General features: G+C 38.9%; 1 protein-coding gene across 2 annotated transcripts in view; it reads left to right on the forward strand.

The window, feature by feature from the left end:
- Positions 1-1,843: 1,843 nt before the first annotated feature.
- The window catches only part of LOC134212454 (meiosis regulator and mRNA stability factor 1-like), a 54,573-nt gene continuing 36,944 nt past the window's right edge, over positions 1,844-19,472 (forward strand). The window contains exons 1-2 of one of the 2 annotated variants that reach the window (XM_062690342.1): positions 1,844-2,064; positions 2,136-2,293. In XM_062690342.1, coding sequence (XP_062546326.1) covers positions 2,150-2,293 — 144 coding nt within the window. In that variant the 5' untranslated portion in view covers positions 1,844-2,064; positions 2,136-2,149. The remainder of the gene's footprint in view (positions 2,065-2,135; positions 2,294-19,472) is intronic. The other variant, XM_062690341.1, reaches the window with a different exon arrangement.

Here is a 19,472-nt window from a genome sequence, read left to right on the forward strand (position 1 = left end):
TGGTATACAACACAATGGGTATCCGAACCTTCTACAAAAAGTTTGATTTTGGATTAAAGATAAAAGAATAGTCTTTCGGTTGTATTGTACGAGAGTGGCAGAAACGTTGAGAACCGTTGGCATCGATCTCCTATGGTTCCACGCGGCTTGCAATTGCTTCTTTACCATTGTAGCATTGCCACAAATGTTATTTCCCAATTTATGTGTAGTTCATAAATTGAAATGTTCGTCTCAAAACCGTGCCATAACTAATGCCCATGACAAGATCATCAATCACAATTCGAACTTCATCGCTCATCATTTCACTATCGTCGTTTGGGTAGACATTCTGGGAAACAAAATGCGAAATTCCTGGGGATTGTAAAGTTTCTCGGGTGCCTATCCGTTCCTGTATGCGTCAGTTCCAACATCGGGACCTGGGAATAAAAACCAACAAGTGACAATTTATTTTTCCACGCACCGACGACACGGACTTCGATTCGGTCGTGATTCAGTAAAATTATTAAACTCATAATTAATTCATAACTGACCAAAAGTGGCAACGGACGCGAAGAATCCAAATCACAGGGGGATAAAGCACTCGCAGTCGACTGCATTATTGGAAGGATCTCCCGATGAGGTCCCACTTCTGCTGCTTGATGATGGGACACACTGCGTTGGGTTCTCTCAGGAGCGACCGCCGAGGAATGTCGATCGAATGGAACAATAAAGGAATTTATAATGCACGTGATTTGCGCCGTTCGTGACTATAACGATGAAGACAAGTTGATCGCTGATGGGATTGGGTCGTCTCCCTGCGTGGAACGAGCGTACGAACTGGGCATGAATTGTATCGCATGGCAAGGGTGAAGGGAGAAAATAATAACTCGCCACACAAAGCATGGCGCTATTTAAATAATTTTGATTTTTAATTAATAATTTCAAGCATGGAGTTATGGAAACGGCAAATCGCTTTGGTTGCCTTGTAGGGATGAGAGTTTACCCTATCGCAGCAGTTCGCAAATTTTCGAGCAGTAGCGGACAGTAGCTAAGACATTGAAGGAATTGAACAAATCGTTTATATACTTAATTGTTAAGATTGTTTACGATTTGAATGCTTATTTTTTTTGAAACTCTTCGACAAACAAATAACAAATAAGATCTTGGTATTCGTTTAAAATATTAGAATTATTACTTTAGGTGATTTAAATAGGTTCATTTAATGGCAACGGTGAAATTTCAATATACTGATTAGGTATACGCACCCAAAGAGAAAACATATCCAAAAGTCAGGAGAACATATTTAAGAATGTCGATGTTGTGTAGGGGAAAAGAATGAATTTGTAGATTTAATAATATTGTATATTTGGCTTACTCATTCTCATTCTCGATAGTAATAATCAATTATCTCGAGAAGATCAACCCGATTGAGCAGTTAGCTTTATTAATCGATTTCAAACAAATAAGAGCCGTAATAGTAAGGTTGAGAACGTCTTCTTTTGCACCGAAACATACCGTTGCGTTCCCGAATCGTTGAGATCCAAAATACAGAGTTGTATGTCGGCTGATATTGTCTTATTTATGGGCGCTACAATTTGCTCATTCCCGAACGCGCGCGCACTCAACTTCGAGACAGTGCTCAGTGGTCAATAAGGATAACTGACAGGCATGCGACGATCGAAACCGATTGTTTGTAATTTATGATACAGTTCAGCTATTCCAGGAATGGATGCATCGAATTCGCTACTCTGATCTGGAGAGGATCATTACAGGCGAGAGTTCAGCTCAATTCCAGTGAGATCAATATTTTGTAGTCCAGAATTGTGTCTATTGTGCGTAACAGCCATTGCTTCGCATGCAGTCACACGTTCAACAGAAGCCTAGTTTATGTGTATCAGATAATTATAGTAACGAGTGTTTCATTTTATTGTTCATACAATTTATTTGATAATTACAACCATTTATATTTTAAAACTGTGAATCTTACTAGTTTTACATTTCAATTAGTGTTATTAGATGTGCTACTTGTGCGGTGTAATTTTCACATCGATTGTTAAACGTTACCGATCACATAACGTACAAAAGGTTAGTCCGGAAATCATTGTTCTTGTTATCAATGCATGTTTTCCAAACCAATGGACTTCCTACCATTTTAGATCTGACCATCACCATGAGTAACGGCAACTACTTCAATCAATCCCTAAGGACAGTACCAGATTTGGTAGCTAACATGGCAGCGGAAAATGTCAAGCTGCAATATTCTCGGCACAATGGCAACGGAGTTGGAAATGCCAAGTATTACAAAACTTATCAGGTACGATTTATACTCTAATTTTGGAAGGGCATTCGGAAAGTTTTGTTTCATGCATTAACAGCTCATGCATTAATTTAGTTCGATAAATCAAGATTATTTCAGTCTAATTGTTTAAACATTTCACTTTGCAACTGATTTATATGCAACACACTTTATTAAAAAGAGTCTACCATGAGAGCACCATACCCTCGCACTTTTTGATAGGAATTGATTTTTGTTTTAGAACTAGGAATAACACAAAATTATAAGTGGTTACGGTATTTCAGACCATATTAGATCTAATTAAGTCCAAAATACCCATTTTGCTTGGAGCAATCATGTTATATGTATATTCTGTTGCATGTCCATAAGACCTGTTCACCATTTTCAAAAATGTTCCAGATTCAAAGTGCCACCCCTCTATTTAAATGAGTATCTTGAATGGAGTCTCCTGACCAATTTTCAGCCAAATCCATGGAAATTTAGAGGTGCATCAAATGAGATTTGCTTATTTTTCAGACTTTCTCATAGAAATGTCGTCTGAATGCACCAATTTTACTCCACATAATAGAAACATTAGTCGTTTATAGCTTCTTTAAGGACATAGTTGGAAGAGTACCACGATGGCAGTCAAGATGGCACCGGACCTTCCACGGGTCAACCCCACACCTCCCGCACCCCTCTCCCACCAGCATTCTAATGATTCGAACAGCATCGAACAAAAGTTTAATATTCAAATTACTAACCTGTTCGCAGCATATTTATTCACTTCCCGTGATAATGAACATGTTTATCCAAAGAGTCCTATGTATTTCGGCTCGAATAATATCATAAATTATCAGTTTCGTGCCAATTTATTAGCCGTTCGCGATTTGGTGGGTTCATCACTGCACTTCACTTCTTCTCAAAGGGCACTGAAAATATCAAGTTTTTACTCACTTCTCCGCACATGAACACCCCGAAATGTTGATGGAATGCAAATTGAACATCAATTTTCGAAATCAGTCACTTGTTCAAACCGAAAACTTAATATAAACTGCTATTTTTGCCCGCAAAAAACGATTAAAAACTGATCACGGAGCGAATGTAAACAACGGCACCGGCAGCAGCAAACTAATAAACAGGGTGGTTCAAAAAATAATTTTGCTCCGCCACGCTCAGTCGATTATGATTTATAATTTAGGTGTTATCCGATGGTTTGGGCTGGTTTGATTAAAGGCTTACCGTGTACAGGTCATTTCAGGTTTGTATGACAGTTGATATGGCGAGGTTGAATTTCACATTATTCTGATTCTGGCACTTCGTCATTGGGCGATGGCGAGGGGGGAGACCATATGACTGGATGAAATATTCAAGAGCTTCAGCTCCATAGACAATCCATATAGAATGGTCGTTCCAATAGTTGGGAGTCGATTTTAAGCGAGGTTGCGAATCTTTAATTTGTAAATGTCCTTGTCCGTTGTCTCATGCTAGATGTTAAGTGTTCAGTCTGTGCGACCTCTGGTCGAAGACGGTGATTCTGTCTTTTCCAATTTATCATGATCATTAGGCTTCTCAGAAGGCATCAGTGAAACGTGCAATTCAACAAAATACCCAGAATTTGTCTGTGATATCTATCGCACCAGGGGCAGATACTTCTAGTCTAGTCTACACAATCGCGCAAGGGGCAAATGCTTCATACAAAAAGTGTGACGTGGGGGTGAGTGGGGTATAAAATGCTATTTTTGCGTTACGTAATCAATGGATCTTTCCTGCGGTGCGGTTTTCGTTCAGTGAAGTCTCAGGAATGTTGCTTTCAGCTATGTGGGTTCTCTTTTCGCCAGCGTTTGGAGGGGAGGCACTGTAGCCAGTGTAATAAAAGGTTTAGTTTCCCATACTAGTTTTCATACAAACTTGAACCGGCTTGCGCTCAACCAGTTTTTGTTCAAATCGGTTTTTGGAGGACACTCGGAGCATGGGACGGAATCGAGTGAGCGTGGTGGTGCTGGGTCGTTTTTTGAACCACCCTACTAATATTCTTTGTTTTTTTATAAATACGATACCAATACTACTACAGTATATGACAGTTTTTATTGTACCAATACTTTCAAAGCTTTGTTTTGGTACTCAACCCACCTTCACCTTAAACTATTATCTACCACTTTGTCAATTATACTAGGATGTTTAGAGTGTTTATTCTATGACTTTTTAGTAGATTTAGCTGAAAAATTTGCCTAAAAACTAGAAAAGGGGGTAGCAAAATTTTCAATGTGCCCAATTTATTTTTTCCGTTTATTTCTTTCGAGTGTTGTGGGAGTTTCGTCCGTACATCACTTTATTCTGAAAAATAATCTTCGGCATGTAAAAATGCAGTTGTCATGAAATACTCAACATTTGAATAAAATATTCAAGCAAGACCATTCCCCCCATACTAGATCAAAGTTGCCTATGATTTATGAGCAATGTCATCCAGTATGCTCAACCCACTAGTATAGCTCTAGCGTGGGCTATGTAGTAGTGTCACTGCCTACAGATCAAGAGTGTAGTATTCAGTAGCTGTTATCCAATTCAAAAAGATTTCATCGCTCTAGATATAAATATATCAACATTAATTATACAATTATTACACTACTTCTACATGAATTGCAAGTCACCAATGTGCGAAAAAAAAAGTTTCCGGAGCGAGCAGGACTTCGAGGGTGCAATTTTTATTAAGCTAAAAATTATTCCGGAGCGAGCAGGTCTCCGAGGCTTAAAAAAAAAAAAAAGTTTCCGGAGCGAGCAGGACTCCGAGGTTTGCACAAAAAAAAGTTTCCGGAGCGAGCAGGACTCTGATGGTTCAATTTTTCTTAATAAAAATGATTCCGGAGCGAGCAGGTCTCCGAGGTGAAGAACAAAAGTTTCTGTAGTAAGCAGATGACCGGGCCGTGCGATAGCAACATTTTCTGGAGTGTGTAAGATTTTGAATCTTGTTAAAAAAAGAGTAAATGAACTCATTTCGGCTCGAAGATAATAACAATGTGAACTGTGAAAAATGGACACAACATTGGAAATAATTAATTTGAAATCTATATTCAAATAAAGGGATTCATATAGAATTTTGGGACTGTAATAGGAAACAGCAAGTGGATATTGAGTTCAGAGAGACTGGAATACAAACCTAGAAATCGCTATATTGTATATGCTATTAATCTATCGTTCAGATTATAAATTTGAACTTGTAGATTGGAGATCATTGGGAGATTATATGAATGAGTCAATGAGTGAATTAAGATATGAGATTTGTGAGAAACTTATTCCATGTTTTTGCAAAATGAATCTACTGTTGGGAATTACGAGATCATTTTATTTATTGATTTTAAAGTTTAAGTGGGGAGCATGGAATTTGGTTTGGAAATTGGAATTGGATTGATATATTGGAATCTAAGACCAGATTTAGAAGTTGTGACATAAATAAGCAACTAGAGAAAAACTAAAATGAATTGTGTATTAAATTTAACCTTATTTTGATTTTGGATGCGTGTCGTAGTTTTGAAGGTTGAGCTTAAGCATGGCCTGACAAAAAATCTTTTGATGGGGTACTGATTGAATATTGGATTTGATGACGATTTGGAAACTGATTTGGAGGTTAACGTGTTTGAATAAATCTATATATCTAATAAATCTCGGTGTTTGATGTCAAGGAACCATTAGTTGATATCGCACTGATGTTTTATCTATTCCAATGGAACGAAATTTGATTAAAAAAATCATATATTTCAAGATTTATGGAGTACAGAAGGAGAAGGATGTAGTATTCAGTAGCTGTTATCCAATTCAAAAAGATTTCATCGCTCTAGATATAAATATATCAACATTAATTATACAATTATTACACTACTTCTACATGAATTGCAAGTCACCAATGTACCCTACAGTCTAGTACGGTTTAGAATTGTTATGTTGCAAAATCACCTTGCTGCAGTTTGGTATGGCAACGAGGGTTGCTATGGGTGACGACGCGAGGTTTCGAGTGTTGATTTTGTTTGAAAAAACCATACTTTCAGTTTATTGACGACTTTTGCAACGCTCGCATCGGCGGACTTCTTTGGGATACGACAAAGAGGTCTGCGGTTCGAAGCGCAGAGTAGATAAAGATTTTTCTTTTCAACGCAGGTTGCTAATTCCATGACATTGTCCATCTAAGGGTAAGGGTTTTTTCGACAGACATTTCAGTTGATGAATTTTTATAAGACTCCTTCAAAGGTCAATTTGATTTAGTTGGCAAAACAAAACAATCTTCACAACCTGACGTACAATATGGCTGTTTATTATCTAGCATACAGAAGTACGTTTCGGTAAAACAGTTTTAAAATTGCAGTAGATACCTACTTACTTATGTTTCTATTGACATTTCCTGTCACCATATCAAGTTTATTTTGAAAACAAGTTGATTATTATAGAAAATATACGAACGATTTATCCTTATGGACAGTGTTTTTTTCCATAACTTTGGCACTAATTATGTCTTTTTCTTTTTTTTAACAAGGGAGAATGCATTTACACACTAACCCAGCACACGTGCATTGTAGTTGCCAAACTACCACACGGAAGTGTACTGGAGTGTCGGACTCGACCGTACCGGTAATACCGACTAAACTCCCTTGGGCTCCGCCATCGTTTCCCCCAGGAACTACCTCCCAGTACTACTTCTGGGGGACACTAATTATGTCTTCATTTGTATATATGTACATATACCAATGGAAAGCTAGACAAACAACCTTAGTACTAGCGAAGAAATTAGAATTAAGAATAATTAATGATAATGGCCCAGTTTTGAAGAAAATAAGTTTATGAGGTGAACCGGTCTAGGGCCGAAAACCTTATTAATAAAGACAATAAAAAACCCAGATTAATCCACCTAGCGGTGATGGCGCCTTTCTCGCGTAAAAAGGTAATAAATGTAGCCTTTACGCTTACACCTCGATGATGTACAAGAAAGGCAAAACAGTTACACCGTCTAATGTTATGATAGAAAATTTACACTAGTAGACGACAGATGACGCTGCCAAAAGTTTCTCGAATTTCCTATGTTCGAATTTTGACTTTCGAACAATTTAGTACTATGAACATAGTACTATGAAACTGAACGAAGAGCATACTTACGCCTAAATGCGTGCAACACGAGCATCTTTATAGTACGATGAAACTCTTAATGGGAAGCCACGGATAAAATATTCATAGATGCAAGGCATTTTTCATAACTCATTATTGTTCTATGTGACTGACATAGTCATCACTATTTTAATATTATCTATTTTTTGCAATTTGCAATTATTATGAAATTCAATAGTGATCAACAGCGTTTTAGTCTCTGTCGGATGCAACTTGTTGCAAAAAAATCGATTAAGAGTTTCTATGTGAAAATTTGGCTAATGTTTTTTATGGCATTTTGTGCACACACACACGCACACACATACACACACACGCACACACGGACAGACAGACATTTGTTCAGCTCATCGAGCTGAGTCGAATGGTATATAACACTATGGGTCTCCGGGACTTCTATCAAAAGTTCGATTTTGGAGTGAAATGATAGCCTTTCGGTACAACTTAGTTGTACGAGAAAGGCAAAAAGAAAATCCAGCTTTCCACTTTCGCCATAATGGCGGCTGCTATAAATAAATCTGACAGTAACTGCTTCCGACGCTAAATTATTTCCGACGCTGAACTTTTTCCGACGGTGGTCGTATCTTAGCAACTGTTTTCACGTTGTTTATTTATTGTTATGAAAAATGGAGCAACTCGAACCAAATTGATTTCTTTTGTAACAAGCTTTTAATGTCTCAAAATACATTCTTCTTATCCCTAATATAATACGGAGTTTTATATTTTAGGTCGCAGCAATTCTTCCGGGAGACAGCAATTCCAGTACGTGCTTTGAGACCCCTCTATGTACTATTGATATGAAGGTTTATGATGATGATTCCCAAACAAGACACATCTGAATGCAGCGAAAATTTTCCTCAAATCAGATTTGACTAGTTTCGTAGTATTTCGATTTTAATTGGACAAACATCTACACTTTAAAGATGTAAGTTGTGGTCTCAACGAAGTTGTTTTTCAGATATTTCATCCACAATCTTCTATTCGTCTCAATTGGGCCTCAGAAAATTAATACAGTAGAAACACGATGTCCATGGTGATACAATAGAAAATACTCAGTAATATCAAATACAAGTGACAAAAAATTTATTCATTGCATTGCGTATCAAGCGAGTAGTATCTGTGTTCTGAGTCAAGCTCAATAATACGTATTGCTTTATTATAATTGGTTGTGTCGCATATGGATATCATTCCTCCGTTAATTTACGATTATTCTGCTCTGTGCGCATCATAATTCGCCGATACTGTGATCGACAACTATAACCGTTGGAATGTTGAAAAAAAACTGCTCTGAATTTATAGGTTTGCGCATCATCGTGAAAGGAAAACGTGCTAGAGCTGCAGCGAATAGCTAATAGTCCTAGACCGATGGTATCCAGCTTTCCACGCTCGGTGATGGCAGCTTGGCGGTGTATAAAAACCAATCGGTCACTGTACTTTTTGACATTAGCTGAAAAAAAAACTCACTGGTGAAAAAACGTTTTTTCCTTCCCCTCACCAAGGAACGCCAAGGAACCAATCAAGCCAAGGGAAAATAAACCTACCCAGTATTTTCACGCAAATATTTCTCAACAGAAAATCCCTGAATTAGGCGCATATCTCTGAAATCCTTGAAGCTTTTATCATTTCGTTAAGTTTGTTATGTTGAAATAAAATATTTACAAAAAAACGAAACAGGACCAGGATTTGTCACTCTCTAAGCTGTAAAGAAAATTCCCCAATATATGGGGCTTTTCCTATACAATCACAGAGAAAATAGCTAGTATTCGTCTTCATTCAACTGTGCATTTCTAGCGCATTGATGCTGATTGAATTATATGAAAACAAACTTCGAAGGATACAAAACATGCAGCTTGTAACTTCTTTTCGACTCTGAAAGCTGCATTCACTTCACACGTGTGTTGGTTGGAAACCATCATGTAACAAAACTTCATATCCAGGCGCATACTAAATTGTTGTTGCCTGGAATAGGAATTCGACCTAGAACATAAGAAAGTGTATTATATTTGTAAATTTGGATCAGTTTTTTAATTGTTGAAAACTTGATGCAAGTTTCTGCAAAAATATCTATTAACTTCGAGTCAATAAATATTTCATAATAATACGGAAAAACGAACTGACAACACTAACACCGATCGATGAACCGCTGAAGAGGGTATCGGTCCCCTATGATCGACACATCACCCACCAGCTACGCCATCGACTGAGGAAATTCGGCATCGATTTAGTATTCTCCAGCAGAAGCAATCAACTGAAGACACTGTTGGGCTCCACAAAGGATAGAGTAGAAATGTTAAATAAGGCCGGGGTTTATCAAATTAATTGTTCACAGTGTGATAAAGTATATGTAGGTCAAACAAAAAGATCGTTAGATGTAAGGTTCAAAGAACATATTGCAGAAGTAAGTAAGGCTAAGAGGGAAACTGATATAGGGTTAAATTATGAGTTCAGGTCTAAGGTAGCTGAACATGTATATCAGGAAAATCATTCAATTACGACATCAAACATTAAAATTTTAAGAAATGTCTCTTCTCCGTGGAAACTTGATGTTGCTGAGAGCTTGGAAATCTACCGACAGGTACAAACGCGGTTGTTGAATAAAGATCAAGGAAATGGTAGCTCCTGGCTCTTCAAGTTTATACCTAAGCATTAAGCGCATCAAGCGAGTAGAAATAAGCACCGTAGTAAAATAAGTACCTAGATAAATTATTATACCTACGCATAGTATAAATAGTGTAAGCTGCGATCATTTTCTTCAAGTCGAGTCAAGTACAAGACACTGAAGACGGCCTTACTGTTGAGGTCGAAATACGTATCTGTCAGGATACAATTAAGTGGTGGAATTCAATGGGATTGTTTAACTCGTCTTATGACAGGTGAAAACATTCCACTAAAAAGCTCAAAATAATTTTCTTATCAAAATGGCATCCAAGCGGAACGAGCGTAGTACTTTTATAGATTTGAAGAGGAGGATCGCAGGTATTCTTAAGGACGTGGCCTTCCTTAAGAAGTGCCAAAAGGAGAGGCTGACTCCTGTCAGCCATAGGATTAAGATGGGAGCTCACATCCCAAAATCTATCAGTAGGAGGGCGGAATCGGATTTGTTGAAGTTGTCAATCAAGGGACACTATGCCAAGCCAAGGATCAAAGGACTACCAAAGATACATAAGCCAGGTACAGAGATGCGAGAAATAGTTTCATCAGTGGGATCCCCTACACAAAACTTTGCCAAGTGGTTAGTCAAGGAGTTCCAGAGTATGCCGAAGCCGTTCCCCAGCAGATCAGTTGTAAACACCCAGGAGTTCACCAAGAGGATATTGGAATCAGGAAACATCAGAGAAGAGGACATCATGGTATCATTCGACGTAGCGGCATTGTTCCCAAGCGTTCCAGTGAAGGATGCTCTGAACCTTTTGGAGGATTGGCTACTAGGACAACGGACGGATACAACATGGCGAGGAAAGGTAAAGATGTATCTCAAGCTTGCAAGATTATGCATGAATGAGAACTACTTTACATTCCGTGGAAGCTTCTACAAACAAACGAAGGGTGCACCTATGGAAATCCGCTATCACCGTTTTTGTGCGAATTATTCATGGCGAATTTGGAGGACAACCTAGAGGAACAAGGAGTACTACCCGAGAAGTGGTGGAGATACGTGGACGACATTTTCAGCATCATCAACCGGAAAGATCTACCCAGGATTTTGGAAGCGATAAACAACGTGCATAAAGACATCAAATTCACCCACGAGGAGGAAAAGTAAGGTAAACTACCTTTCTTGGATCTACTGGTTATCAAGGGAACAAATGCAACATTAGATTTCGAAATCTATAGGAAGCCCACCAACACCATGAGAGTCATCCCATACACATCAAATCATTCGTATCAGCAGCTTTTCATCAGCAGTATGGCAGCTTTTCATCATATGATCCACAGGATGCAGACGATCCCCCTGAACGAAGAAGGAAAAACGAAGGAGCTACAACACATCTTGGAAACAGCGAGGATCAATGGATACAAGGAAAGAACAATACAAGCAATCATCAACAAGAAGCAGAGGAACCTACGGAAAAACGAACTGACAACACTAACACCGATCGATGAACCGCTGAAGAGGGTATCGGTCCCCTATGATCGACACATCACCCACCAGCTACGCCATCGACTGAGGAAATTCGGCATCGATTTAGTATTCTCCAGCAGAAGCATTCAACTGAAGACACTGTTGGGCTCCACAAAGGATAGAGTAGAAATGTTAAATAAGGCCGGGGTTTATCAAATTAATTGTTCACAGTGTGATAAAGTATATGTAGGTCAAACAAAAAGATCGTTAGATGTAAGGTTCAAAGAACATATTGCAGAAGTAAGTAAGGCTAAGAGGGAAACTGATAAGGGATTAAATTATGAGTTCAGGTCTAAGGTAGCTGAACATGTATATCAGGAAAATCATTCAATTACGACATCAAACATTAAAATTTTAAGAAATGTCTCTTCTCCGTGGAAACTTGATGTTGCTGAGAGCTTGGAAATCTACCGACAGGTACAAACGCGGTTGTTGAATAAAGATCAAGGAAATGGTAGCTCCTGGCTCTTCAAGTTTATACCTAAGCATTAAGCGCATCAAGCGAGTAGAAATAAGCACCGTAGTAAAATAAGTACCTAGATAAATTATTATACCTACGCATAGTATAAATAGTGTAAGCTGCGATCATTTTCTTCAAGTCGAGTCAAGTACAAGACACTGAAGACGGCCTTACTGTTGAGGTCGAAATACGTATCTGTCAGGATACAATTAAGTGGTGGAATTCAATGGGATTGTTTAACTCGTCTTATGACAGGTGATTTCATAATAAACAAACAATGTGGTTGCTGAGTTACACCGAGCGTCGAAAACAGTTCAGCGTCGGAAGCAGTTACTGTCAGATTTAATTATAGCAGCCGCCATTATGGCTAGCGTGGAAAGCTGGATAAGTCCTAATTTATTTATTTTGATAGCGGCACTAAAAACTAGGATAATCTACCTTGCAGAGTTGTAGGACAAAAGGTCGAAGGTCAAAAGGTCGAAGGACAAAAGGTCGAAAGGACAAAAGGTCGAAGGGTCGAAGGGACAAAAGGTCGAAATAAAAAAGTACGTCAAAAGGTCGAAGGACAAAAGGTTGAAAGGACGAAAGGTCTTTTTTATCCCTTCTTTCTTGTTTCTTCTTCCTTCTTCCTTTTTCCTTCTATTCTCTTCTTCCTTTTTCCTACTTACTTCATATGTTTCCTTCCTTCTTTCTTACTCCTTTCTTCCTTCTTCTTTCCATATTTCATCTTCTTTATTTTTAACTTCTATCTTCGTTCCTTCCTTCATCTTTCTTCCTTCTTTCTACCTTTTTTCTTCCTTATATCTTCCTTCATTTTCCCTTCTTTCTTCCTACTTGCTTTCTTCTTTTTTCCTCCTTTCTTCCTTATTTCTTCTCTCTTTCTTTTTTCTCTCCTCCCCCTTTTTTTTCTTTCTTTTTGTTTCCTGTTTTTCTTCCTTTCTTCCGTTTTTCTTCTTTCTTTTTTTCCTACTCTTTTTCCTTCTTTCTTTTCTCTTCCTTCCTTCCTTTTTTTCTTCTTTCTTCTTTTTTTCTTCGTTCTTCCTTCCTTCCTTTTTTCTTCTTTCTTTCTTCCGTCTTTATTCTTTCTTTCCACCTTCTTTTTCCTTTCTTTTTTCCTTCTTTCTTCCTACGCTCTTTCTTATTTTTTTCTCCTTTCTTCCTTCTTTTTTCTCTCTTTCTTCTCTCTTTCTTCCTTCTTTCTCCCTTCTTTCTTTCTTCTTCCTTCTTGTTTCCTGTTTTTCTTTCAACTTTGTTTTTCTTTCTTCCTTCTTTTCTTCTTTCTTCCTTCTAACATCCTTCTTCCTTCCTTCTTTTTTTCTTCTTTCTTCCTTTTTTATCTCTTCTTTATTTCTTATTTCTTCCATCTTTCTTCTTTATTTCTTCTTTCTTCCTTGTTTCTTTCTTCTTTCTTCCTCATTTCTTCCATCTTTTTTCTCTTTTCCTGTTACTACTTCCTATTTCATCCTCTTTCTTTCTTTTGTTTTGCTTCATTGTGTCTTCTCTCCTTCTTATTCCCTCCTTCTTCTATTTTCCTTTTTTCTTCCTTCTTTTTTCCTTCTTCCATCTTCCTTTTTCTTTCTTTCTTTGTTCTTTGTGTCTCTTTTATTCTTTTTCTTTCTTCCTTTCGTTTTCCTACTATATATGTTTCTTCCTTTCTTCTTTTTTCCTTTTCACTTCTTATTTACCTCTCACTTCTTACTTCTACGTTCCTTAGTTCTCACATTACATTTTCCACTTGCCATTTTGTACTTCTTTTATTTCCTTTCCACAACACACTTCTCACTTTTCACTTTTCACTTCTCACTTCTCATACTCTATCTATGCTCACTACTTCCATCTTGCATCTCACTCACAACTCCCATCACATTTCATGTCTTTTTGTTCTTTCACGTTATGACACATATTCGACCTTTTGAACCTTCGACCTTCTGTCCATTCGACGTTTTGTCCTTTCGACCTTTTGACCCTTCGACCTTTTGTCCTTTCGACCTTTTGTCCTTCGACCTTTTGACCTTCGACTTTTTGACCTTCGACCTTTTGACACAGATTCCCTTGCAGTGAGGTAGCATACCCCTCTCGTATATTAAAGTAGATAATGAAAACAATCACTAGCTCAAAAAACAAAAACAATCAAAACTAGCTTATTTTTTCAAAGGACCTAAGTAACATTTTTTAATGAATTAATTTGAATAAGTATTGCAATAAACAGACCAATATGAAAGTTTTGATGGCAGTACTCAAATTAATTCATGAAAAATCCAGAATAATCCACCTAGCGGTGATGGTGCCTTTGCCGTATTTTATAAATTGTAACAAGAAAAGCACATAAGAAAGGTCAAAATTGCACTTTAGGAAGATAGTTCAGTTATTTCACATTTATTCATTCATTTATTTAGTTTGCATCTAAACAGATAACACTGAATCAACAATTTGACGCCACAATACACGGTTCGAGGCCGCATCTCTCCATCCTCGGATACGCCCCACGCTCGCCAAGTCGTTTTGCACCTGGTCTGCCCATCTCGCTCGCTGCGCTCCACGCCGTCTCATACCTGCCGGATCAGAAGCGACCACCATCTTAGCAGGGTTGCTGTCCGGCATTCTTGCAAGATGACCTGCCCATCGTACCCTTCCGGCTTTGGCTACCTTCTGACTACTGGGTTCGCCGTAGAGTTGGGCGAGCTCATGGTTCATTCTTCGCCGCCACACACCGTCTTCTTGCACACCACCAAAGATGGTCCTAAGCACCCGTCTCTCGAATACTCCGAGTGCTTGCAAGTCCTCCTCGAGCATTGTCCATGTTTCATGTCCGTAGAGGACAACCGGTCTTATTAGCGTCTTGTACATGACACATTTGGTGCGGTAGCGAATCTTTTTCGACCGCAGTTTCTTCTGGAGCCCGTAGTAGGCTCGACTACCACAGATGATGCGCTTTCCGTTTCAGGCGGGTGTACAGTTCTGCCACCTTTGCAAATGTTAGGCCGACAATGTCCATGTCATCCGCGAAACAAATAAATTGACTGGATCTGTTGAAAATCGTACCCCGGCTGTTACACCCGGCTCTCCGCATGACACCTTCAAGCGCAATTGTTGACCAACAGGCACGAAAGTCCATCACCTTGTCTTAGTCCCCGGCGCGATTCGAACGAACTGGAGTGTTCGCCCGAAATCTTCAATCCAGTTTTGCACACCATCCACCGTTGCTTTGATCAGTCTGGTAAGCTTTCCAGGGAAGCTGTTCTCGTCCATAATTTTCCACAGCTCTACGCGGTCTATACTGTCGTATGTCGCCTTGAAATCAACGAACAGATGGTGCGTTGGGACCTGGACCGTTGTCCAGCGGCCGTCAAAGAAGCCGGCTTGATAACTTCCCACGAACTCATTCACTAATGGTGACAGACGACGGAAGATGATCTGGGATATCACTTTGTAGGTGGCATTAAGGATGGTGATCGCTCGAAAGATCTCACACTCCAACTTGTCGCCTTTCTTGTAGATGGGGCATATAACCCCTTCCTTCCACTCCTCGGGTAGCTGTTTGGTTTCCCAGATTCTGACTATCAGTTTGTGCAGGCAGGTGGCCAGCTTTTCCGGGGCCATCTTGATGAGCTCAGCTCCGATACCATCATTACCAGCTGCTTTATTGCTCTTTAGCTGTTGGATGGCATCCTAAACTTCCCTCAAGGTGGGGGCGTAGTCATCTCCTCCGCTGCCTTGACTTTCGCTGCCTGTACTCTCAGCGCCATTCAAATGTTCCTCGTAGTGCTGCTTCCACCTTTCGATCACCACACGTTCGTCCGTCAAGATGCTCCCATCCTTATCCCGGCACATTTCGGCTCGCGGCACGAAGCCTTTGCGGGATGCGTTAAGCGTCTGATAGAACTTGCGTGTTTCTTGAGAACGGCACAGCTGTTCCATCTCCTCGCACTCCGCTTCTTCCAGGCGGCGTTTCTTCTCCTGAAAAAGGCGGGTCTGCTGTCTCCGCTTCCGTCTATAACGTTAAACGTTCTGCCGGGTACCTTGCTGCAGCGCGACCGCCCGCGCTGCGTCCTTCTTCTCCAGAATCTGTCTGCACTCTTCGTCGAACCAATCGTTCCGTCGACTTCGACCCATATACCCGACGTTGCAAAGAACATAGAAAAAACAAGGCCACTAACTATCAAAATTAACATTTACTGGCCTTGTTGTTTTTATACTTTAATGTAGAACGAAAGGGTGGGCAGCAGGGACTATGTTCAAGGGCTTGACGACCCCTCCCCAGGCCATCTGAGAGTTGTGGCGCCTGCCTAGGATGTGGTGGGGTTAACCTAGTGGACTTAAACTAAACTAAACTTAACTTAAACCTCTATAATAAGCTGCATGTATTCGGAAGAGGGTTCCGCCAAAGCGATCGTGTGCCGCTCAAATCGCACAAGCCAAGGCCTGGTGTTAGATGGGACGCTAAACAGCCCTGACATGAAGGCCCTCCGACGAGACAGGAAGTTTGCGCAGGCCTAATAAGCCGCCTTCAAAAACAACCAATTGCCGAATTCAAGGATATTAACGATCATTCAGTAATTTGCGCTCGATCATTAAGTAGTTTGTCAATACACATTCCAGAGACTAAATTTCAAAATAGGTTGTATGGTGGACTTCTAGTGCGAAAGTTTTTCTACAACTTTGCCTAGTGGTTCATTATTAGAATTCAACTATTACCGGAGTTAGAGCTCTAGTTGCAGTAACTTAAACTAAATGATTGGAATTTTGTTATCATTTAGTCTAAGCTACTGAAACTATAGCTATAACTCCGTTACTAGTGGAATTCGTCACGAATCTCCGCCAACTCGACCAGCGGTTGACAGTATTATCTCAGAACCGAATGAAACCTGGTGGGTATAAAGATATGGTATTTCTAAGCCACTCTGCATACTTAGTGTTTTCAAAAATTGTCAAGATTTGATGAGGGCCTAACAAGAAATTCGTGATTAAGTGTGTAATTTATTTTCATTATTTTTTTTTAAATCGATGTAACTCTAAAATCACAAGACCTACAAAAAAGTGTTGTATGGCGGACTGTCGTGAAATTCCCTGAAGTATTTTTTTGCAAAAATATCAAAAAAAATAAAAAGAGGATTTCTACACTGAAAAAAAAATGTTTTGAAAATTAAAATCGATATTACAAAAAATCTCAGAAATTGATAAAAAAATTTCTAAAGATTGGTATTTCAATTATCTAACTTTTCTGGGAATAATGTTCCTATGACATGTTTGAGGAAAACAAGTTTTTCTAACAAAATTTTTTTCATGCCCATATTGAGTGAAAATTTCACAGCGTGTTTTATGCCTACAGCGCCAAATATAGGTTCATCAGCCGATCATCAACTAACGACACATTTTAAACGTATAAAACTTTGTTTTGGAAGCAATTTAGCATAATCTAACATTAATGTGGAACAACGTTTGAAAAGGGCGTATATTTTCCTAGATTTCTTATATCAAATAACCAAGACTATTTTAAATTGGTAAAGAGCGTATTAGTATAAAAGAGCGTTTCGTTCACCAAGAAAATAAAAACAAAAAATCAAAAATGTGCTGTTTTTCAAGATTGGCCTAACATGTGCCCGATTTTGAAGGAAAACCGGGTAATTTTTCAGACCGGTTCTCACGTATTTCGGTTTTTGTTTTAAGTTTTTTAAATAGTTAAATGCTTCAAAAAATATGGGTTCTTTGGAAAAGTTAACCTTAACCCTTTCAGGCCCACGGGGTCATATATGGCCCCAACAGAAAAATGGATGTATAAAATCGTACGATGGATAAAAGGGAACACTCTCTTAAGCAAAACTGCTTGAAATAAACTCCTCTACCAGGAAAAAATATCAGACATGGGCGTTTAAGGCCTTACGACAACCTAGAATGTCATGAACACGGTGAAGTTACGAAGGAGAATATTTTAGGTGTATTTGCAGTGGATTGTATTGTTTCAAAATAACATTTTTATTCCAACGTCTCCGTAGAGTTACTGTGATCTACAATTAACTATTTTTTAAGTTCCTTGGACGTCCTAGGCCATCCAAACATTCCTTGAGTATAGGACTTGAAAATACAGCTGCAGGAAAATGGATTTTCAGTACTGAAAACTTCAATATGCATTCAATTATATCCATTAAACCTCCCAGGAGAACAAAGGATATCGTAGGATAGTTTTGAGATATCCTGGGCAATCCAAAATGTCCTTGAGTTCAGGATTTGAGATCTACAGTTGCTTAGAAGCTCTTCTCGGTACTCAAAGCTTCAATATTCCTTCAATTATACCCATCACACCTCCCGGGAGGTCAATGGATATGGTAAGATAGTTATGAGATATTCTGGGCAATCCAAAATGGCATTGAGTTCGGGATTTGAACTCTACAGCTGCGTAGAAGCTCTTCTTGGCACTCAAAGCTTCACTATTCGTTCAATTATATCCATTACACCTCCTGGGAGGTCAACGGGTATTGTAAGAGAGTTTTAAGATATTGTGGGCAATCCAAACTGTCATTAAGTTTGGAACTTGATATCTACAAGCAGCTGAAGCTCTTTTCGGTACTCAAAGCTTCAATATTCATTCAAATACATCCATTACAACTCCTGGGAGGTCAACGGGTATGGTAAGATAGTTATGAGATATTCTGGGAAATCCGAACTATCCTTGAGTTCGGAAGTTAAGTCCAAAGCTGCTTAGAAGCTCTTTTCTCAAAGCTTTAATATCCGCTTAATTATATCCATTACACCTCTCGGAAGGTCAACGGATATGGTAAGATAGTTATGAAATATTCTGGGGAATCCAAAATGTCATTGAGTTCGGGACTTGAGGTCCTGCATAGAAGCTCTTCTCGGTACTCAAAACTTCAATATCCGTTCAATTATATCCATTACACCTCCCGGGAGGTCAACGGATATCGTAAGATAATTTTATATATAATTCTGGGCAATCCAAACTATCCTTTAGTTCGGAACTTGAGTTCTACAGCTGCTTAGAAGTTTTTTTCGGTACTCAAAACTTCAATATCCGTTAAAATATATCCATTACACCTCTCGGCCTAACGTTGACCTAACGGATATGGTGAGATAGTTATGAGATATTCTGGGCAATCCAAAATGTCATTGAGTTCGTAACTTGAGCTAAACAGCTGCTTAGAAGCTCGGTACTCAAGCTTAGAAGCTCGGTACTCAAAGTTCGGGACTTCAGATCTACAGTTGTTTAGACGTTCTTTTCGTTATTCAAAGCTTCAATATGAATTCCATTTTATCCATTACACTTCTCGGGAGGTCAACGGATATCGTAAAATAGTTTTGAGATATTCTGGGCAATACAAACTGTCTTTGAGATCCACAACTGCAAAACCATCTTTTGAAATGTTAGTGCTGGTATACTCAACTGTATCACATACATATAGTAACTTTGGAAAAATTTGAAATGTTGGTGCCGATATATTTTAGCTTTGAGTGACGGAAACCAGAAGTAACCA

The sequence above is a fragment of the Armigeres subalbatus genome, chromosome 2, assembly GCF_024139115.2.
Source record: "Armigeres subalbatus isolate Guangzhou_Male chromosome 2, GZ_Asu_2, whole genome shotgun sequence".
NCBI lineage: Eukaryota > Metazoa > Arthropoda > Insecta > Diptera > Culicidae > Armigeres > Armigeres subalbatus.